This window comes from Nicotiana tabacum, chromosome 23 (assembly GCF_000715075.1).
Source record: "Nicotiana tabacum cultivar K326 chromosome 23, ASM71507v2, whole genome shotgun sequence".
NCBI classification, from domain to species: domain Eukaryota; kingdom Viridiplantae; phylum Streptophyta; class Magnoliopsida; order Solanales; family Solanaceae; genus Nicotiana; species Nicotiana tabacum.
The window spans coordinates 11,713,815-11,736,786 of NC_134102.1; the positions used below are offsets into that span (position 1 = coordinate 11,713,815).

The 22,972-nt window shown below is 37.0% G+C and overlaps 2 protein-coding genes and 1 non-coding gene across 4 annotated transcripts; 1 reads left to right on the top strand and 2 right to left on the bottom strand.

The window, feature by feature from the left end:
* Window positions 1–3,644: 3,644 nt before the first annotated feature.
* On the top strand, window positions 3,645–15,223 carry LOC107803075 (uncharacterized). 2 transcript variants are annotated; one of them, XM_016626704.2, is made up of 12 exons: window positions 3,687–4,065; window positions 4,840–4,948; window positions 5,369–6,244; window positions 6,332–6,411; window positions 7,441–7,653; window positions 7,766–8,744; window positions 10,496–11,014; window positions 11,109–11,437; window positions 12,578–12,676; window positions 12,759–12,884; window positions 13,248–14,110; window positions 14,216–15,223. In XM_016626704.2, the coding sequence occupies exons 1-12, from the start codon at window positions 3,913–3,915 to the stop codon at window positions 15,015–15,017; spliced, it is 5,148 nt and encodes a 1,715-aa protein (XP_016482190.2). In that variant the 5' UTR covers window positions 3,687–3,912; the 3' UTR covers window positions 15,018–15,223. The 2 variants fall into 2 exon arrangements, with proteins under 2 accessions (XP_016482173.2, XP_016482190.2); XM_016626687.2 differs by having other exon boundaries at window positions 3,645–4,065; window positions 13,248–15,223.
* Window positions 15,224–15,638: 415 nt separating this feature from the next.
* TRNAC-GCA (transfer RNA cysteine (anticodon GCA)) lies at window positions 15,639–15,710 on the bottom strand. Its single transcript has one exon. It is a non-coding gene; the product is annotated as a tRNA-Cys (tRNA).
* Window positions 15,711–17,102: 1,392 nt separating this feature from the next.
* On the bottom strand, window positions 17,103–21,153 carry LOC107803066 (actin-depolymerizing factor 2). Its single transcript, XM_016626668.2, has 3 exons — window positions 21,011–21,153; window positions 17,630–17,895; window positions 17,103–17,500 (listed from the first exon to the last, which is right to left on the bottom strand). Exons 1-3 carry the CDS (start codon window positions 21,011–21,013, stop codon window positions 17,338–17,340), a joined length of 432 nt encoding a protein of 143 aa, XP_016482154.1. The 5' UTR covers window positions 21,014–21,153; the 3' UTR covers window positions 17,103–17,337.
* Window positions 21,154–22,972: the final 1,819 nt, after the last annotated feature.

Here is a 22,972-nt window from a genome sequence, read left to right on the forward strand (position 1 = left end):
GCACCACATATTTCATTGACTTTGCTATGTTCTCCTGCAACACCTTCAGTGCCATTGGAGAAATGTCACTAATTCAAGTATCACATAAATCCCTCATTTGTGCTATTCTTATCACCATCTTCACCCTAACCTCTTCAAGCAGTGTGATGATTGTCTTGTGCCTTGGCCCCAATATCCAAGAATTGAAAGTTTCAGCCATATTGTTGTTAACACTGTCACAATTATTGAAATACTTAAAATACACCTTGCACCACCTCCTTTTGTCATAGTATAGCAGTTCATCAACTATTTTATCTCCTAGTTTCTATATATGATCAAGATTTTCTTTAACTCTTGTTCATAAGTTGACTTAGCACATCTCCAAAAATAGTTCCTTATCTCAATGCCTCTCCATTTTTTTGACCAGTTTGCTGATGTGCCTGGCACACATCCTATGTTCTGCCTGTGGGAGGATCTTCACAAACCATCTCCAATTAAATGTGTTTTCAACTTCAACTACTGCCCAAGCCAATGGCAACATCTGATTATTCCCATCCTTACAAACACCCACGAGCAATTGCCCTTTACATACACTTTTCAAAAAACAACCATCAAACCTAATACACCTCTTACAACCATAAATGAGGCTTTCTTCAATGCATCAAAGCATATATAAAATGCTACAAACATTTTCCTTCCCATCTTAATGTGTTTTTTCACTAAGTCTCACAACACATGTGCTGCCTGGATTAGTCCTTAACAACTCATCTTTATAGTCTAGAATTCTACTAAACTCCTTAACATGGTCTCTCATAATCTGTGTTAATACAATATTCTTGGTTTTCCTTGCAACGGTCCTTCCAATATACACTTCTAACTCCTTTTAAACTAACTCCTGAAACTTAAAGATTCTAATATTTGGTTCAGAAATTATTATGTCCTTGTATCTTCCTGCTACGTACTTTGAGTTGCACAGTTTGTTCTTGGTAGTACCATTGCACTTGTGAAGTGGATTATAGTTCTTCACCACAAAATTCTTTGTCCTAGAATCATAACTAGCAAACAAGAGCCATGGACAACCAGCACAACACTTTACCCTCACCCTTGTTGGTTCATTAACATACTTATCTAACTTTACATGTTCATCAACTGCATACTTAGTATGTACTTCTCTAAACTATCTAACACTCTCAAAAGAAAGTCCAGTTTCCCAAACAATCAACTTACAACTAGGATCAAAGATAACCCTATTTTGTTGCTTTCTTCTTGCTCTTACTGGCTGTTGGACTTCATCTTCACCTTCATCATAAGCAGTTTCATCAAGATTTGTTTCAAAACTAGTAGCTTCATATGAGGGATAGTATGTCTCATCTCCAGCAATCTTACCCTTTAAAGATGTCTTCTTCCTAGCTGTATACTCATCATATCTTACATGTAGACCCTTTTTACCTAACTTGGCATGTCTAGTTTGAACCTCTTTCTCTTTTCTCTTCCTTTTATGCACCCTTTTCCTCTCTTCTCTTAAATTCCTATACTCCTCATCAACATCACTACCATATTCTTCTTCCCTTTCCTAAAACAGCTCTTCAATTTCTGAATTTGTATTATGGTCACTGCTTTCTACATCGGTTTCAGCTAATGGAGTATTATCAAGATTAGAAAGACCACCCTCATCCCCACCAGACACATTATCAGCAACATGAATACTATTTTGTGGTTCTTCAAACCCTACACCTTCACTGCCCCAACACTTTGATTTATCCATTTATCAAAAGACACACTAGATTCCCCACACACATGGCATACATATTCAATAGCTGTATGGACCACTAATGCTTCGTCAACATAGTGGGACACATACACTTCAAATATATCCCCATTTTTAATAGAGGCATAATACCCATAATATCCCTATCAGTTAAATTTTTTACCAAAGTGCTAGAATTAGGTGGTCTTACATAAATGTCACATGTTTCACAATTATACTCATTTTCTTTCACATAGTTTACAAACTCACCACCAACAATAACAACCCAGTACAATCCCACTAGTGGGGTCTGGAAAAGGTAGTGTGTATGCAGACCTTACCCCTACCATGGGGTAGAGAGGTTGTTTCCGATAGACCCTCGGCTTCTTCCCTCCAAGAACTCCCCACCTTGCTCTTGGGGTGACTCGAACTCACAACCTATTGGTTAGAAGTGGAGAGTGCTCACCACTAGAGCAACCCACTAGTGGGATTATCTGTCAACATACGAAAATCCATTTCAAAGTACTTTGTCATAATACCTCATTCGTAGTTGATAGTATATTGTTGTAACTGACCTCAATGGAACATCCTTAGTGTAACGAGTTCAAAAGCCATTTCTTTGAATTGAAATCAGTAAACAAGAAAAATGTCCGTAAATATTTTTTTACACTTCAAAATCGACAACAGATTGAAGAAAACAAGAAGAACTTACAAGAGAAGCCAACGATCTTCAGTATCTACACTCTAATCGACGATATTTGGGGGAAAATCGACACTAGAATTTTGACTTCATCAGCCCTTTTCCCATTTTATTTAGAGAGAAATGAGGTTGGGTAATTCAGCCTAGGATAAAAAATAAAAGATAGCGGGTCGGGTATTTTAATCGGGTGATTTTTTAAGTAATGGACCGAATCATTAAAAGGATTTGAGTTCATTAATAACATGACATCACCAGAAAGAGCGTGGTTCACACTCGTTTGTCTTTAACTGGTTTGGGGTCATGAAGGGTGGAACAAAATTCACTTGCAATGTGTTTAGGGGGGTAAAAGAACACCCGTTTAGTTAAAGTGTTCAAACCTATTTTCTGAAAAAGTTTAATGGGATTTTTATGTATTCTGCCTATTATGTTCAAGACCAAATGATGCAAAAATTATATTGTCACATCATGACATGCTTAAGACCATAAATTTTAATAGTATTTAGTTATTTCCTAATTCTCGGGTCAATCTAACAAATTCACATAAAAAGGGACTAGACGAAGTATAGGGATCAAATTAAACATACCTTCAAAATTAAAAAAACATCAAAATTCGAATTAAATAATTGCATTTGACTCCTCACCTATCAATAAACTCTAGTTTTTTTATGTGCGATACGTAGTGGGGCGTTTGGACATAAGAATTGTAAAATTTCAAAAAGAAGTAAAAATAAAATTCAAGTGAAAATGGTATTTGAAAATTAGAGTTGTGCTTGGACATGAATATAATTTTGGGTTGTTTTTGAATTTTTGTGAGTGATTTGAGTGAAAATTTTGAAAACAACTTTTTGGAGTTTTTTAAATTTTTAAAAAATTTTAAAATTTATTTTCAAGTAAAAATTTGAAATTTTATAGCCAAATACTTATTTCGAAAAAAAGTAAAAAAAATTTCATTGCCAAACGGGCTCGTAGTAAAGCATATTTAACTTTGAATTAATTAAAATGTGTGTTTTTACCTTTTTACATTCTAGAAATTATACTATACGAAGTATTTAAATTCTTCCTAAAACTATATTATCATCAAATCTATATTATCATCAAATATGTGCTAACATTTCAAATTTTGATTAAGATAGATAATAAAATAGTTTAACAATTAATAATTAATAATTTGTTAAATGTGTAAACAATTCAATTGATCAAGGGTGAAAGCATTTGACTAGATAGCACAAGAACGAACATCGTAATTTTATTTGATATTTTAGAGATTAAAACTGCAAAAATCCCTCCAAATTAAATGGACAATTTTGGTTAAAAACCGCAGAATGGTACCAGTACCACCTGAATTCTGTTACGTCAACCCCCCGAGCCCACAACCGCCATTGCACAGAAGCAGATTCCCCATTCCATAAATACAGAGCGCGCGTGAGGAGTGTGTGTGTGTGTGTGTGTGAGTGAGAGAGAGAGAGAGAGAGAGATTTGGGTTGAAATGGAGAATATCGACGAGCAGAGTGAAAACGTAGTACAGCACCCAATGGAAAACCCTAGTGAGGAAGGAGGGGGAGTAAGAGGAGAGAGTTCATTTCTGAAGAACGATTCTTCAGAAAGCAGAGAAGAAGGAGAACTCTCTTCATACGACGACGTACGTAAAACCCCTCTCGTTTACCTCTATTTCTAATGTATGCGTATTAATTTAATCCAATTTGCTACATTTGCTTCATTACACAGCTCATTTTGTTGAGTAGTATATGTTTAAATTCATCATTTTTCATTTTGCTACCTCTATTTCATTTTGTTTTTGCAATTTAAGCCTTCCCAAAGTGTAAAGGCTGAGAAAATACACCGCTACATTCAACAACCACACCTCAGTCCCAATCTGTATATCCTCAATTTCTGTTCCCTTACATTTGGGACCCTATCATTCTAATACTCAATAATTTGTCTTTGTAAGATTAATTAGGGTTTAGATATTTTCTACATTTTTTTCAATGATGGTGGTGGTTGGACCAGATTGAGCTTAGTTCAATTGTTTCATCGGGTATTTGTTGCTCCCAGCCTCCCACCAGCAGAAATAGTGGGTAACTCTGTCTACCATGACGTAGGCATATGAGAAGAAATCAGCTAGTGTTTTCTTGCCTCCGAGATTTGACCGCTAGGCCACACCATTGGGTGCAGTTCTTTCCTGATAGTCTCTCCTTAACCTTCTTGAATTTAGTTGCTATTGCCTAAGAAGTAAAACTTTCCCCCTCGATTTCCTTTCTTTCACTTTCGTGTTGCTTTTGAGTCCTCCGGAACTGTATTTGTTAGTGAGTTTCTGCTATGGTGAATATGTAAGAAGTTTTATGGGGCAAATAGAAGCTGTTCTGGATTAGTAAGCTACATCAGTGTTGAGTTGCTTGTAAATTGTTTTCCACAGGATCAAAATGTTTGTTCCACCGATCAGCTTAAGAGCACCAGTGCTGCTCCACTGGAGCAGCAGGTTCACATTGACACAGTGAATGAGAATTCCCAGGATACCCAGGCAGGTATGTCCTAAAGCTCGAGTATTAAAACATTTATTTATATTTTGAACCCTTGGTTTCATCTACCAATGAGGAATGGCTGTTGACGATTTTTGATCAAATCCATCTCTTCAGCATATATGCACATCGTTGTTAAGTTCACTCTCCGTGTGTGAATGCTAATTGATTGACTTACTCTGGTAGTTTTTTGTTCTTTTGGTACAACTCGTCTCCTTTCTTAAATCATAGTCTTTTTTTATGTATGTATTAAGGATGGGTAACTAGATAAGAGATTATAATACGTGGTCTTCTAGTTTTACATTTTTTAATCTGTGGAACTTACCTCTTATTTTGTCAGGTCTTAAATTACTTTTCTCGCATATCTAACTGTCCGGCGACTTATTTGCTATATTTTTGCGTCTTGTTTTCCTGCATATTTTGCAGAAAAATGTACTTCTTCCAGCAAAATGGGTTGCTCGATTGATGTGCCTTCAGGAACTCCTCCAGAATCAGATCATCTGAAGAGCTCTAAAAAGAACCGAGAGCACTTTGTGCCATTTCTGATAAGCTTCTCAGATGACAGTGGTAGTGAGTGTGAAAATTCTGGACAGAAGAAAATCTCAGTAAGTAAAAACCGAACCTTGGCTGCGGATAGAAGTAATAAACCACCAGCACCTGCTCCTCGAAGATCTCATAAATTGCACAAGATTACTAGAAAGGACCCAAATTTGATGTCTAGAAAAGGGCCTGCGTCTTCATTCACCAAAATTAAAGGATGCACTTATGGAAATGTCGGGCACTTGCATAGTATGAGAAACTTTAACAACTCAAATAGGGTAGCTATCCTTGACCATAGGAAAAGAACAAATGTTCATTCGAACTCTAGTGAATTGCATGACTTGCGCCACTTGATCGCGATTCGCGAGAGTCAATTGAATCTGAAGAGATCTCAGAATACCAAAAACCTAACTTCAGCTTCATGTAGGGATAGAAATCTTGTCAATAAAAGGAATTTGGTGGTGAGGGCATCCAAAGAAACTACTTATGATTATTTGCAAGAACTAAAAGAACCAGACAACAAACGCCAAAAAATTGTTTCAGAGGATCCAAGTTGGGGTTTCTCAAACTCCCAAGAAATTACGTCTATGGTCATAAGATCAGAACGGTGTGCATTAAAGGATTCCGATCAACTGGAACGAGCTGATGATAGCGTTCATGGGGAAAAATATCCAACTTGCTCAGTCCTTGCTGGACAACTGAAACAAAATGAGTATCACGGCTCTGCTTCTTCAGCAAATCCATCTCTCACTCTGAAAGATGGTACTTATTACTCTATTTTGTGTATACGAGCAGCTTTCTTTTAATGACATTAGTGGATGTCTAATTAAAATGAGCTTAATGCCACAGGTATAGATGCCGTAAGGAATCACAATCAGAGTTTCAACAATTCGTCAAAAGAAGTTGCAAGTAAAGCTGCCAATAAATTGGTAAATTCTTGAATGTATCACCATATCTCCATCTGGTTGTCAATGTGTTACACCAGCCTCAAGGATGGGCATTGAATGACTGGTTGAGTATTGTTTTGGCTCATGGACCCTTTGTGTGGACATTTGAACTTAGTTTCACTAGCCCAAAAGTCTTTCGTTTAGTAAAAGTTTCCCCCCTCTTTTACTGCACCTACTGCACTTAGAAGACAATATTCTTCAGAGGTAAAATAGTGAAGATAAAGTTTCTGTGATAAGTGGATTGAGTTAACTATCTTAGCCTTTCAAAGATTCTTAATGTTAGTGTCATACGGAGATATTATAAGTATAAGGTGCTTGTTTCAATATAGGTTTGATAAAACATTGATAGAGCCTGATAAAAGCCTTAGAATAAGTATTAGTCATCAGTTTGATTTTTGGTGATTGGCCCGTCAATGCAACAATGTTTCCTCTTGGCATCAAAGACACGACTTGTAAATAGAGCTTGTACTTTCTCAGTCTTGTTACATTATCAGGTTCTCCTAATCAGTTTTTCTTTTTCCTTTTCCTCTTTCTGGGGGTTTTTGGGGGTGGGGGGTGGGGGTGGGTAAGTAGGCTTAGTATTTAGTTCAGAGAACTATCATTAAGTTGAAGGAGCTAAAATGTGGATCTATATAAATTGCCTTTTACTTTCTGCATTGGGCCAAGTCACAGAGTTAAAAACTTATTTTGCAAGTGAAATACCTTTCCCGAGAAGTATGTCTTTTTTCTTTTCTAAAAGGTTGATCATACGAAGTAGAAACACTTGATTTTCCTAGTCATCTATATAGTTTAAGCTGTATAGTGTATATTATGGTGATATTGTAGGGTTTTCTATATGGAGGATATGTAGTCAAAACAAGCTTTATATTGCATATTTATCAAATTTCCGTGAACTTATAAAGCGGGTATTCTGTCGTCTCTTGTCAACTTGTGTTAGCTTCATTTGCATTTGGTTGTTATATTATACTTCTTCATGGATTGTTGTTATGTTTTTCGTTTTTTCATTCTAAGGTCAAGACCAAGCATGCCACTGAGCTTAGTAGTCAGTGCAGACAGCCTCTTTTACAGAAGAAAGTGACTTCTGGGCGTGCTGATGTTATGGTAACTGCAGAAAGTGACAGCAATCTAGGCAGATCTAGTGAAAGCGCACAGAACCCCGCTCCAGATGCTAATGTTATTGCAGCCTCGACCCATGGTGCAGGCGGCAATTTTGGAGCCAATGTTGTATGTTTCTGTTTTTTTCTGTCTTCCTCTTTCATGTGTTTTTTGTCTCCTTTTTCTAAAACCAAAGTGTAAAATTGCATATTTCTGATAGTTCTTTTTCTCCTTGTGAAAGACATCTCCGAACTTTCCAAGCGTTTGGAACAGCTGTGACAAGCTAAATATTTGTGGGAGTAGCAGCATAGACTTACAGTCATTGTTTCATTTAGAAGAATTTCATGATAAGGAACTGGGAGAAGCTCAGGAATATCGGCACAAGTGTGAAGTTGAAGAAAGAAATGCTCTGAAATCTTACCGAAAGGCTCAAAGGGCCTTGCTTGAAGCTAATGCTAGATGCTCTAACGTATACAATAAAAGAGAACAATATTCAGCCCAGCTTCGAGATCTTATGATGGGAAATCCAAATTTGTTACTGTCTTCTGGGTTTCCTGACAAAAGTGGAATTGGGTTGGGCCCCCTACCTGCAATTTCTGATGCTAACGTGCATTTGATTCCCAGTTCAAGCTGTGCAGTACAGCCTACATTCGACTTTAACAATCAACATAGATGTAATTTAAATATCCATCCAAACAATGTTGCTTTTCAAAATGTCTCAAGTGATCAAAAGCATTACAATTTGGCATCTGATCCCTGTAGTGAGCCTGATGGTATCACATTCGAGCCTCATAAGGAAGATAATGACGCAAATGACCTGTGCTCCCCTTCTGAGGATATTGTTATATCTCAAAATGTGGACGAAGAGACATTTCTCACCGAGCATAAATCTCCAGAAAACAGTCCAGACTATCAAGGTCAAGGAAAGGCAAAATCTAGTGTTGACATGGAGAAAAGTATGAATAATGCATCAGAGGGGCAATCAGCAGTGAATATTTCTGAGGATTCTTTACTCCTTGAAGCATCTTTGCGCTCTCAGCTCTTTGAAAGGCTAAGGATGAGAACTTTGTGCCAGAAGGCAATCCCACAAGAGACCCTGGGAGCTGTAGCTGAAGGGAGAGCAGAGAATGATGAGATTCTGAGAAGGGTGGTAATAGACAATAGATTATGCTCCGATTCAGAGAAAGAGAATGAGCCACAGCAATGTTCTGACTTGCAAGGTAGTGTTCCTTTGTGGACATATTTCCCTGCAGTAGCTTATCTCTATAAATGCAATATGCATGCATATGATCCAAAAATGAGAAATTCTCAAAAAAAAGAAAAAAACACTAAAATACCTTTTTGGTTATTTGGTGATGTGATGCTTTTAGATAAACAAGAAATACTTCTAAAAGAATATAGTAAATGGATCTAGTAAGATGCATTATATTCTGTGACGAATAATATATACATGTACTACTCAAATGTTTTTCACAGTTTTTCTTTTTGAACTTAATCAACAATTAATTGGATGTTGTAGATGAAACATGTATATCAAATCAATCGATCTGTCAACCTCAATGCCAAATTAGTTAAGGTCGATTATGTGAATCCTCTGTATATTGCGCTCTATTTGGGTCCTTTTCATTCCAATAAATACTACTCCATTAGACCTATTGAGAATTTTCTAAAGCCAAAGGTTCTCGAAATCTCAACCTTATTTTGACACTGACATACAAATTTCTAAAAAGACTCTTGTTAAACAGTGGACCTAATTTAAGTGTAATAATAATAACTAAGTCTTAATCGCAAACTAGTTGATATTGCATATATGGATTTTATTTCCATCGCGTTATGTTCTTAGCTAAGCCTGCATTATTTCCAATAAACCGTACGTCTTTTGTGGCAACATCGTTTTCTGTCAATTTTAAATCTACTTCATTCCTTTTTCCCTTCAATCATCAGTGTCACACTATGATTAGTCCATATGGAAATACATATACGTTATGGCCAACCATTTAAGGCAACTTCCTCACATATTTATGATGATATTGACATTGAGAAGTCGTTAAATCATGTCTCAATTCCAAACTAGTAGGTCATTGAGGGCCGACTGTATGAATCCCAACACTATTGAGGGGTCGTCTATATGAATCCCAAACTAGTTGTTTAATTATGCTTCAATCACAACTAGTCAGTATTGCCTATATGAAATTTTTACACTGCGTTCTATTCTTAGTGAAGTATCCAATGATTTTGAGAGAGATTGTAGATCTTTCAAGGCACTTTACTTCATGTGATTTTAGCTTTGTCTCATCCCCACTATTTGCACCTTCAATTATCATAGTACCACTTTTGTTGGTTAGTGCATTTGAAGGTTTACGTAGGACATGGTCAAAGTATATCAGGCTTCAGACAAACTTCTTTTTTTTTTATCCTCCGTATGTTACTTTCACCTTAGTCTGATATTATTATTTCCAATCTTGTCGAATATTACATGATAGCACATCCATCTTAGCATCTCTATCATTTTGTGGATATGTTGGACCTTAAAGGTCCAATATTTGCTTTTATATAACATTGTTGGTCTCAGCCGTCCCACAACCGTTGTATAGAACTATCTTTCATTTTGCTTGGTATCTTCCTATAACATAATACTCTCATAGCACTCTTCCATTTCAGCTAATCCTATTTATAAATGTGCTACATCTTAATCTATTTTGTTATCCTCCTGCAAGACTGAGCACACATATTTGAATTATTCGCTTGGAACAATTATTAGGAGTGATTAATTTCTTTCTTGTTTTTTGTAAACTTTTGGTTTCAATTATCCATGATAGTAATTGAGAAGTTCTGCTTTTAGAAGGCCATCCATTCTCTTTTGGAGGTCATATAACAACGAAAGTCACAATTTATCATTTCAGATTGTGACATTCTTTATTCTGGTTGAGCTGACTTTTTGATTTCTCTTTCCTTTTGAACTTTTTATTAGGATGTGACATGACGAGTACGATGTCTAAGATACCTGTTGAAGTGGATCATCAGTGCACCAATGAGAAGTTTGGTTCTAATTTTGCATCCCTTTCATCTAATATTTGTTTAGATAGTAGTATCATCACAAACGACAACAAATCTCAGTTTGCAAGCTTGGTCACCTTCTCATATCCTATTCTGAAGAGTGCTATTTTGCACTTTAAAGTTTCAGATTCCATGGATTTACTCAAATTACAGATTAGAATTTCCAGTGTACATACTTCTCATGATCAGGGTGAAAACAATTTCAGTGGCGGAACCATACCAAGCATTTTAAGTTCGGGTCCCGTTGAAGTGGCTTCAGTGGATTTAATTGGCAGTAAGAGTGGGTCTTACACTTGCGATTTTGCCATTGACCCGCTTTGGCCACTATGTATCTTCGAACTTCGGGGGAAATGCAACAATGATGAGTGTTCTTGGCAACATGTTAGAGACTACTCTTCTGGCAGTAGAATGAAGATGACACTGGACAACGATGGTATGGATCTTCTGTTTGAAGTGTATAAGACATCTTTATAGTTCCTTTCGGCCTAACATCTGATGCAAATTTTCTTAACTTTTTTCTTCTGTAGACAAGGTTGGATCACCAACTGAAGGACAGATATTCGCTGCCACAAGAACTCTCACCAAGTCACTTGACTGCCTTGGTTTGGCTACCCCAACTTATTTGGTTGGCTTGGATGGTCTGAAAGCTGATCTACAGTCGTGTAAATCCATTCTAAGTCCCAAATACGGGCAACTGTGGGTTAAGTGCTTCAGTCTTTCCTTTGTTCTCTCAAGTCAGCTACACACTGATCTGCCCTCTGATGAGCCTTTATTTCATGGCACTAATGCTCGTGTTGAGGTCCAAGGTGGTTGGAATAGGCAATCACTTTATTTTCAGAGCAGAAATGGATCATCGGTTTGTCAAATCAACCTGTTCTTTTCTCGTAATTAGTGGGGGTGGGGGAGGAAGAAGGAAGGAGACAAGGATGATTTTTAGCTTCTTATGTAGTAACTCTTTTGGAAAAGCTAAATTTTATTTTTTCAATTTCAACTGTTGTAGTTGACATGCCTCTGAAATACCAGTGAAGCTGCGGAAGTATTAATTTTAATTTCAATACACGAATCAAGAGAAATTATTTTGCATCTCCTTGGTGCTTCCAAAATGTCTTTGTTCATGAGAAAAATTTGGTGATTGTACGAACTCTGTAACTTAAATATGTTTTCTTTTTTTTGGGTAACAAATATGTTTTATTTCCTTGGGAACCTTTGTAATTATTAATTGAGACAACTGAATCTGTCTAAAGAATGCAAATTTTGGGTTATTGGTTTTGTCCTTTATATCATGCTACTAGGACCTTTCCTGTGACTCTTTCTAACTTCCCAATTCACTAGTCTGCTCTTTCCTTCTGCCATTTTAGCCATCAATGGTGGAATATACCTTCTTGTTTCCTGTCCTTCTATATATTCGAGTTTGCTATGCAGCAAGCAACGTTTTTCTCGACCTTCTGTTGAAGGTAGCGGTCTTGAGTTCAAGTCTCACCACCACCCATTACCGAAAAAGAATTTTTCATGTGGCCCATGAAAGAAAATCAAGCCTGCACGTGAGGAGGCGTGTTGAAGATAAACTTAAGCTCTGAGATGAGATAGTCACACATTCAACACCTTCATACTACCTCCCACTCATTTGGTCTTCATTCTTCTTCTTTTTTTCCTTTCTCCATTGACAGAATTGTGTAATTTCGTGGGGTTTCTTCCCTAATACTCCCTCCGCCTCATTATATGTGTCTTACTTTGATTGGGCATGATGTTTAAGAATGTAAAGAAGAATTTTGAATCACGTGGTCTTAAACTAAAGGTGTGTATACATACCAAAAATACTCTTTGAATCTTTGTGGTCTTAAACATGTCATGTCATTGTCTTCTCTTCGATGGAAGTTTGATTTTCCCAATGGAGTTGTTCTATTCTCCACAAAACTTTGTACCACAGATAAATAGCTTCTGTCCTTCTTTTGCCACCTGCTGTCAATGCTGCAACTTACCTTCTAATGTCTTGCAGGATCCATGCAAGGAACTATCTACTGATGCTGACGAGATTGTAGAGATGGCTCTTCTTAATCTCAGTCAGGAGGCTAATAAACCCAAGGGAAGGATACAGGTATGCTTTTGGTGGTGATTATGGGTTACATACTTGGAGGGTCAGTAATCTCACTCCTGTTAATTTTTGCTAAAACATGCAGGCTCTTGAACTCCTTGCTCGAGCTTTGGAAGCTAATCCAATGTCTGCAGTTCTCTGGATTGTTTACCTGTTAATTTACTATAGCAGTCAGAAGTCTATTGGGAAGGATGATATGTTCAAATGTGCGGTATGCAGTATTTCTACATGGAATTCTACTGTTAAAACATAATATTTGAGTTGGCTCAAGATGTTTATACCATTTGGAAGTCTATGTGCTGAGAAACATTTCTACATAATTAGGGATAGGAACATGTTAGATAATTGGCTCTGATGGTGCGCTATATATTTTGTTAATTGCATCTGAGAACGCCATTTTGATTTACTTCATTAAGGGCCCTGTGTCCATGTTATGTACTAGCCCTTAATCCTAATGGCTTGGGGTTCCTGAAAACTTGTCATAAATCCGCTTCTTACTTTGACTTGTAAGTTTGTGTTGATTCACGAAATTATCAACATATGTACTGATAAATCTTCTTATTCTGTGATCCAGGTTGAGCACAGTGAAGGGTCTTACGAACTCTGGCTTTTCTATATCAATAGTCGAACACAGCTGGAGGAGAGGCTGGCTGCATATGATGCTGCACTGTTGGTCCTGTATCGCCATGCATCAGCATCTGACATAAATGCAAGTGCCAGTGATTGTATATTGGATATATTCTTGCAGATGATGAGTTGTCTGTGCATGTCTGAGAATGTTGCTAAAGCCATTGAGAAAATCAATGAGCTATATCCCACAGAAGAGAAATTTTATAACCTACTCAAACCGTCTCTTCCTGATATCATTACATGTTTAACCATTTCTGATAAATGTATTTTCTGGCTCTGTTGTGTGTACTTGGTTGTGTACAGGAGACTTCCTGATGCTATTGTGCAGCAGTTTGAATATCAGAAAGAACTTTCTTCCATAGATTGGCCATCTGCTGAGTTGACCTCTGATGAGAAGCGACGAGGTGTCTTTTTGATGGAATTAGCGGTAGATTCTCTGGCATTGTACATCGACAGAGAGTCACTTGAAGATGAAGCAAATCTTAGGGCAGCACACCTGTTTTCTGTCAATCACGTTAGATGTATAGTGGTGCTTGAGGGTATAGAATGTAGTAGGAGTTTGTTAGAGAGATATGTCAAGTTGTATCCATCATGTCTAGAACTCGTTTTGATGTTAGCTCGGGCAGAGCATGATTTTGCAGATGGAAGTTTTGAAGGTTTTGAAGATGCTTTAGATAACTGGTATGATGAAGTTCCTGGAGCGCAATGTATTTGGAACCAGTATGTTGAATGTGCACTCCAAGATTGTAAAAGAGATTTTGCGGAGGAATTAATGGCTCGATGGTTCCAGTCTTCATGGAAACACAGGTATTCTAAAACTAGTTGTCTGGAAACAGTAGATAGTGACAACTCCCGGTCTTCACCGCAGTCTGCTTCAGTATCTGATATTGCTGCTCTCTTTTCCAATTCTAGCAAGAACGATATTGTATTTGGGCTGCTGAACTGTTCCATCTATAAACTATTACAAAATGACTATACTGAAGCTCAATTAGCCATTGATAAGGCATTGGAGGCTGCTTCTGCTGAGAATTACAGTCACTGTGTGAGAGAGCATCTCCTGTTCTTGACTGCAGATAATTTGCATGCTGACGGGCAAGTATTGAAACTTCTGTGTGGCTATTTGGCTGATAAACGTGCTTCCCTCACCTCTGAGCCATTATCCAGGCAATTCGTCCAAAGAATCAAGAAGCCTAGAGTCCGGCAGCTAGTTGGCAACTTGTTATGTCCCGTGTCGTTGGAGCCTTACATAGTGAACTCAGTTCTTGAAGCATTGTATGGCCCGTCTCTCTTACCTGAAAAGAAAGATGAACTTACTGATTTTATCGACATGGTTGAGAGCTTAATGGTGATACTTCCTTCCAACTATCATCTGGCAATTGCTGTCTGCAAGCAGTTAACCAGAACCTCAAAAACCGCTAATGTACCGGGCAGCATCTCTTTTTGGGCAAGCTGTCTCTTGATAAGTGCATTATTTCAGGCTGTTCCTGTGGCACCAGAATATGTATGGGTAGAAGCTGCAGATATTTTGCAAGATCTTACAGGTTGTCGGTCCCTATCTGTCAAATTGCTGAAAAGAGCTTTGTCTATATATCCATTCTCTTTAATGCTTTGGAAGTCTTATCTCAAGTTATCCGAGGCTGAAGGAAATTCAGAATCTGTAAAAGAAGCAGCAAGGGCAAAAGGCATTAAACTTGAGAGTGACAACTTGCTTTAATATCTTTTCTGAAGCAAATTTTGGGATAGGTTTTTGGTAGGGTAATGAATTGTGTAAATCTGAAGATAGATACAAATAGCAGCAGAACACAACAGATCAGAGCTTTGTAGAGAACTAGAGAATTGTATAGGATATTATAAACGTATAGGAAGATCATACAGGTACGTTACCAAAGATTTTTCTCAGGATGAAGCCAATTTTGTTCAGATGCATTTTGTATGATTTAGTCTCCCCGCACACTATACCCCAGTCCCCACCCATTTCCTACTCTGCTAAATGCTTAAAATTTCTTGTTTATTTTTCAAATGTCGAATTCTAAAATTGGTTTTGTAGCAACTCATACAAACACTGTTATCATATTCTAGTTATCCTTGAAGAAACACCCCTTTTTAGTACAACAATAACCACTTTTTCATATGAAAAAAACTTTTTTCCTTTTAGAAAAAATCATTTTACTGTTTAGTTGATGTTTCTTAACGAAGCAAAAATTAATGAATACATCCTGACTTATAGTAGCTCACTCTTCAAACATGCTGACTAACAAATCTTGTCAAAACAATAAGAAAAATGAAAACAGCTGCAAATAATCGGTTCGATAGTAAAAAAAATCAAGAAATCCCTAGGGCCCAACCGGGTTCGAACCGGTGACCTCTTGATCTGCAGTCAAATGCTCTACCACTGAGCTATGGACCCCTTGTTGTTTCAGCTACTTAGAGTAATCAATTTCATAACGATTTTAAGCTATTATATTAGCTTAAAATCATCAAAATCATTCTTTAGTATCGTGTTTTAATTTTTATTATTGGAAGAAACTAAGGTAGAAGTGTGTAAGCACTCAAATGAAACTGATGAGAAAGAACAAAATGTCAGCACATAGGCGCGAATGGACATTACTTGCATTAGGTGTATGCACTTATATTGCCTTCTGTTCAAATCATTTATACTTATGTATAATTAAACTACTTTTAATTAATTGTAATATTTATTTTAAATTTGCACTCTATATTTTTCAAAAGAATAATGATGCAATGACATTCACTTGCTTAAGATTTTGGAGTCACTTTGAAGTTCGGAAAACTCAAAACACATACCACCCGGTGCTTAGGCAAAAAGTGAAATTCTCAGAATTTAACATAGATGAGGTAGGAAGTTAATATTCTATCTGTTCCACTCATATGAAGGTATTTGACTGAAGAAGAAATATAATATGTTAATCTAATATATTATATCAATAATAGAGTGTAACGACTGAAAACTTAGTTTGACGGGGAAATTATCACATCAAGGTTTCTAATTTAAATATTCGAACGAATTTGTGTAAAAATAAAATTGCCTCAACAATCTTGATTCACCAATAATTGGGAGAATGTCTATAAATTAGGACTGATGGAAGACCTGACAAGTTGTTATATGACCTTCTAATTTGCATGAATTGTTTTACTTAATTATGCACTACATTGCTACTTTTTCTAGACATCAGGTTGCCTTAAATCACTTATCTTAAAATTTATTTTTATACTTTTATGATAGTGGTATCTAAGTCAGCTTATGTGTAGCTCAATTATTTTGTTTGATACTGCTACCTTACATCAGCACATATAATCGATAATTCTGTTCAACAACGCACATATGGAAAAAAATCACTTAGCATTTCTTCGCCTTTCGGAATTTGGATCCTACTTTCCCATGATTTTCACCCACTTCATTGGCCGCTACCCTATACCCTTGCATGCCCTAGGTACAACCAACTTTCATTCATCTTTAAGTTGTATTTTCTGCATCATCTCACCTATTAAACTGAGAATATAAGCATGATAATACACCACATAATGAGAAAGTCATAATCTACAGTTGCATAGTCCCCTCCCCTGAATGAAACGATCAACACAGACGAAGTATATCACAATTTAATGGTACAAGTGCGAAGGTAAAATCCAAGCTACAAAAATCACCTGTGTAAAGATTAAAGGGAATGAGAAGTAGCTAAACATACTGTGTAAATATTTTTTGGAGGTGGGTGGGGTGGCATTTAAGTGCTACGGTAAAAGAAAATAATGATGCTCAAAATGAGAAGATGTAACTTGATTTCACGAGTAACAATAAAGCATATATAAAAGATATAATTGAAGTTCTCTGAAGAGTTAACTTGACTTCATGGGCAACAATATAACATATTAAAGAGTATTGAAAGTTCTCTGAGAAGAAGAGACTTAAAAGAGTAAGATGAACGCGAATGCCAAGCCAATAATATAACTATAACTACCACGTTCTACTTACCCACAAACTATAATCATTTAGCATAAGCAAGAAACTCATGCGCTCAACATTCAATTCCACCAACTCGGCTTCTGAAAACATCAAGCCCCATCTCTGTAGGATCAGTTGCTTGCAGCTCTACCTGGAAACCGTCAAGCTCTCTCTTGAACCTGTCTTTGGAGCTTGCATAAATCATCTTGCTTCTCACTCTTGCAGTGTCAGGAGACCTTCAACAATTGATTCAACAAAAGTTCACGCCAGCAGGCAAAGATATAAACGGGCAAGATGGACGTTTAAATCACTATATATACTTTTTTGAGAATGGTAAGAATTACTATATTTAATAAAAGGATTACCACGCAATGAAGAATATTCTGCTCTTCTGGACGTTTTCTTCGGTAGTGAAATCAAAGTCATAGACAGCATATCGACACTCATCAGCAGGGAGGCCTGCGGTGAAATCCTCATAGCTTTCAGTTGGTTCACCAAGCTTTTCCACAACAACCTGCTTTTGCTTCTCTTCAATCTTATAGATGATGAACCGGTGAGTTCTTTTTGCCTTCAACTCCAAAAACTTCAGCTTGCAATCGTCATGCACAGCCATCCCAGATGCTGCGTTAGCCTATAATTTGTATGACATACAACATTACCCCAAATGTAATATAAATACAGGGAATAATGATGGGATAAATACCCTATCTAGATCAACAAGTTTATCTTGCACCTGTATCAGTCTAATGACTCTTCCAGATGCTACTCCTCCCCCAAAGGAAATAGAATAAACAAATAGAAGAACAAAGAAAGGATCCACGGCCTCCAGTATTTCAGATTTTCAAGTCTTATTCATTTCTTCTAGAATTTACAATTCCCACTTAAAAGTCCTCCATCCAATGATTGTGAAGAAAACATATACAAGAGAAAGAAAACAATTGCATTTTCAACTTAACAAAAATTAGGTTGGTTATTCTTCAATTCTTCTGCCTCAGAAGAGCAGAATACATAGTTTTTTCAGATGTTAATTAAACAAACCAGTATGCATAAGAAGTCAAAAAGATGATTTCATTTTCTTTATCTTTTACTCTTTTCTTAATGACAAAAAACCAAACTCCTCCTCAAGTAGATATTGAAATTGCCATAGAAGTTGAGGCTAATTTGGAATTAGTCTCTTATTACCACCTAGAGGGAGGAATAACTTAATAAAATACAGGGGACAGTGGCATCAACCTGTGAGACCTTACTATCACATCAATGAATTAATACAAACTCGAAATGTAACTTCCAAGGTACAAGTATTCCGGCACCAGAAAAACCGTATATTCAAGGCCAGTGTCGTTCCAAAAATATCAAGTCAACACAAAGCAATAGATTCTTTTTGGTGTTCGAACCTCAATAAAACTCAGAACAGAATAAAGCACAGGCAGAAACTTAGCAGGTGTTTGGACATACATGATTTGCAAATCAACGTCTGTTTTAAATCTGACTTTCAAAAATTAGTCCGAGGAGTATTTCAAGTGAAATAATGATTTTTACTCACAAAAATTTCAATTCTTCCAAGTGAAATCCGAGCAAGAAATTTATCCAATAAACCAAAGATTTTATCTCTCGACATCTCCTATTGTGGGACCTGAGATTTACCCTGAACTTTTAAATAAGCAGAAGTCCTACCAAGAATAATATCTACATGCCCAGACATAGAAGGGTTACATAGTCAAACCCACATGGGACGACTGTGCATGCAGGACAGGCCTTTTGAGATATGTGGTCTTAAATAAGCCATAGCATTAGTGTGACTGTAAAACTTTTGAAATTTGTGGTTTTAAACCTGCCATAGCATTTGCGTGGTTATAAATGCTTCCTATTAAAGAAATATTGAAAGGTGCCAATCTTTTGAAATTGACTAATAAGGAAATAGTGTCAATCTTTTTGAAACGGAGGGAGTATCATTTTTTGGGAGAATTCCTAGCCTCAATATATGTTGTCAACACAAAACATGTTTGTCCAAATGGCAGACTACATAAGTTTGCAGCCGCAAGTTCAATGCAGTCAAATAAAAGACAGTTAAAGATCATTCAAGTAAAGCAAAGACATTCCTGTATGCTTTTCAATAGAAGTTACTTAGAGCAACGGAATCCATCAACTCCACATTGCATGATATATTGATACTTGACAACCCATTACAACAATCAAGTCAGTTAAAGTAACATAAGATTTGATTGAAAAAATACAAGTGAAATAAAACTCATATAAGACATTAGCAAAGCTGCTCATCAAAGGAGGAACAAATGGTTAGTGATCAAACTCTTAAACTGCAATATCTGGTAGCACACATGAATTCATATCCACGTATCAACAAATAAAGACTAATATCGATAACAATGATATTCATTTGTATGACGTACAAAGAATTCTGCATAAATGATATTGACCTATTAGCATAATTCAATTTATACCTCGTTTCAATATGAAATTACGGAGAGACATAGATGCTCCGCAGGAGGTGTGAGCGGTTGTCCATGGCGGGTCTAAGGAAAGGAAGGGGTAGGTCTAAGAAGTATTGTGGAGAGGTAATTAGGCATGACATGTCATTGATTCAGCTTACCGAGCATATGACCCACGATAGGAAGGCGTGGAGGTTGAGGATTAGGGTTGTAGGTTGACAGATAGTAGTGTGTTCCTCCTAGGCTTACCAGTAGCACTAGGACTATTTTTGTAATTTCTTAGTCATGGTTCTTTATTATTACATGTTGTGTCATTTTTGCCCGTTACCATATTACATTGTTGCTACTATTGTTTGCTACTTGGTTGCTTTATCTTCCACTGTTCCTTGAGCCGAGGTCTATCGGAAACGGCCTCTATCTCTATAAGGTAGGGGTAAGGTCTGCGTACACACTACACTCCCCAGACCCCATTTATGGGATTACACTGGTTTGTTGTTGTTTTAAAGATTTATTTCTTAAATTGAAATTAATGAAAAACTGAAAGGAAATGGTACATTTATAATTGCGTATTTCACTTGGGAGTAAACTAGAGAAATTAAATGAATTTAAAAAAAAAAAAAAAAAAACTGTGATTGCGGTATGCCCTTGGTGACTTGGTTAAATCATCCGTATCATTCAAGCAATGACTTGGTATGCATCACTGGGCGACACCCATTTTCGACCGGCTGGTGTTAACCATTTTTTTGAGCAGATAATATGGGTTGATCCATATTTGACCCACTTTTAATAAATCACGTATCCAACTCATTTTTTAGCAGATAATATGGGTTGATCCATATTTTACCAACTTTTAATAAATCACGTATCCAACCCATTTTTTAGCGGATAATATAGGCGGATACTTGCAAATTGCATCCATTTTGCCATCACTAGCTATGCCATACCCTTGAGTTAAATACTTTTAAAAAAAAATCACCACAACCAAGTGGCTACTGAAACAAAGATCTAAAGCTGGACTTTCAAAATGAGATTAATGCCTATCAAAAAATCTCACAAGCAGAAAAGAAAAGTGTCATACAAAAACACCTAATATTCATCAATCTATAGTATCAAGTGAAATCAGATCCATAAAACATTAAAACAATCGGCAACCTAACTTGTAAATTTCATTAAAAGTCTAGAAATCGTGTCTATTATGCATCTCCTTTAACAGATCGAACTAGTAGCTAAACTGGAAAATTTAAAGATAAAATTTACATTTACGCAAAGAGTTAAAACGAAAAAAGAGTATTGACTAACCATGATTTTGAAGGAGAGAGATCGGATTGAAGAGAGGAGAAAATCTAGGGCTCCGATAAAGTTGGTCTTTTCTTGTCGATAATGAGACCGGATACGAAGAAGAAGGGTCCTTGTTTTTTCCTTTCTTTTCCTTTTTATCTTTTTTTCTCTAAATTTATGTGATATGCTTTTTTTTCTTTCATTTTAACACGTCTCAAAATACTTCGTTTGGAATGAAAATAAGGTGAAAAGGTTTGTGGCTAAACTTTTTTAAAATTTGACTTCAACAAAAATTTGGCCAAAAGAAGTTTCGCCTTTCACAAATTTGAAGAATTTATAAGTAAGTTTGTATTAAATTACTCACTCATTAGCTTTGTGTACGGGTAAAATCGAGCTCGGTGTTCGATTGAGCCTCAGAAACGAAGGGCCAAGGTCGGTACATCTGTAATAGGGTAAAAATCGAAGTCTGAGGTTCGATATGACATCCAACATGGTCAGCAGAGGGCGGAATATAATATTCAAGATCGGACCCAAAGCATCATCAAAACTAGCCATCGAGATTATTAGATTTGCCCTTGAGTCTACCGAACGCGTAACCGGTCCTGTTTCTGACGGTCTCGAAGAAAGCTCTGCCAACTCATCCGACAAAGGTCCGTGATTCTTGCCATTAACCAATCATTATAGCAGAAATCACGGAATTAGTAAAAAATGGAACCAACGATCTTCAAAATCAAGGACTTATGTTTTTTATAGTGCAATTAAATAATACCCTAAAGGGTAGGTCTCCCTTAATATATAAAGGGGACTTGACAATCCATGAAGGACATTGTAACATATTTGCTCTTTAAAGTATCTTTGATTTCAGGCTAAAAATGTCAAACTCTCAATTAGCACCCCTACATATTGATAACGAGTCCGGTCATCAGGGTGAGAATAACAACATAGCGCCCGATAACGTAGGGCCACCCACTGATCCCATAGGAATTTTGATCGCATATCCAATTGATGTTAATTCACATGTGGCTATCGACGCCAACTTGCCTACCGACCCCGAAAATAACATTTGTGGTGGGTCCTGATCGACAACTCGAAACACACAAAACAATGAAGAAGACTGGATCAACTTACGGATGATCTTCGAAATGCTGGCGATAACTCAGTTGCAGAGCCAAAGCCAGACGTCGAGCAAGGTTGAACCCAATCCGCCCCGTGAAGTCACCCGCATAAATGAACCGATCGTAGTAAGGTCAAATGACCAAGAATCAGGTACTAACCCCGAGAATTTAAAGATGCTTGAGGAGCTGACAAAGCGAATTTAATAAGGGGAAAAGAAAATCGAAACGAACAACAAAAAGGTGGAAACCTACAATTCCATGGTGGATCAAACCCGAGGAGCACCTACGATATTGAAAGGACTAGATTCCAGAAAGTTCGTGCAAAAACCTTTTCCTCTGAGCGCGGCTCCAAAGCCAATCCCCAAAAAATTCCGTAAGCCCGAAATACCTAAGTATAATGGAACGACCGATCCAAACGGGCATGTAACCTCTTACATGTGTGCCATCAAAAGGAACGACTTGGAAGACGACGAGATCGAGTCGGTTCTACTGAAATAATTTGGGGAGACCCTGTCAAAGGGAGCTATGACATGGTATCGCAACTTACCTCTTAATTCTATTAATTCATTCGCTATGCTTGCAGACTCCTTTCGTGAAAGCACATGATGGTGCCATCAAGGTCAAAATCAGGAAATCAGACCTTTTCAAAGTTAAACAGAAGGATAACAAGATGCTTAGAGAATTCGTGTCCCATTTCCAAATGTAACGAATGGATCTTTCGCCAGTCGTTGATGATTGGGTTGTTCAAGCATTCACTCAGGGACTCAATATTCGGAGCTCGGTGGCCTCACACCAACTGAAGCAGAATCTTATAGAATACACTGCCGTTACCTTGGTAGATGTACATAACTGGTATCAATCAAAAATC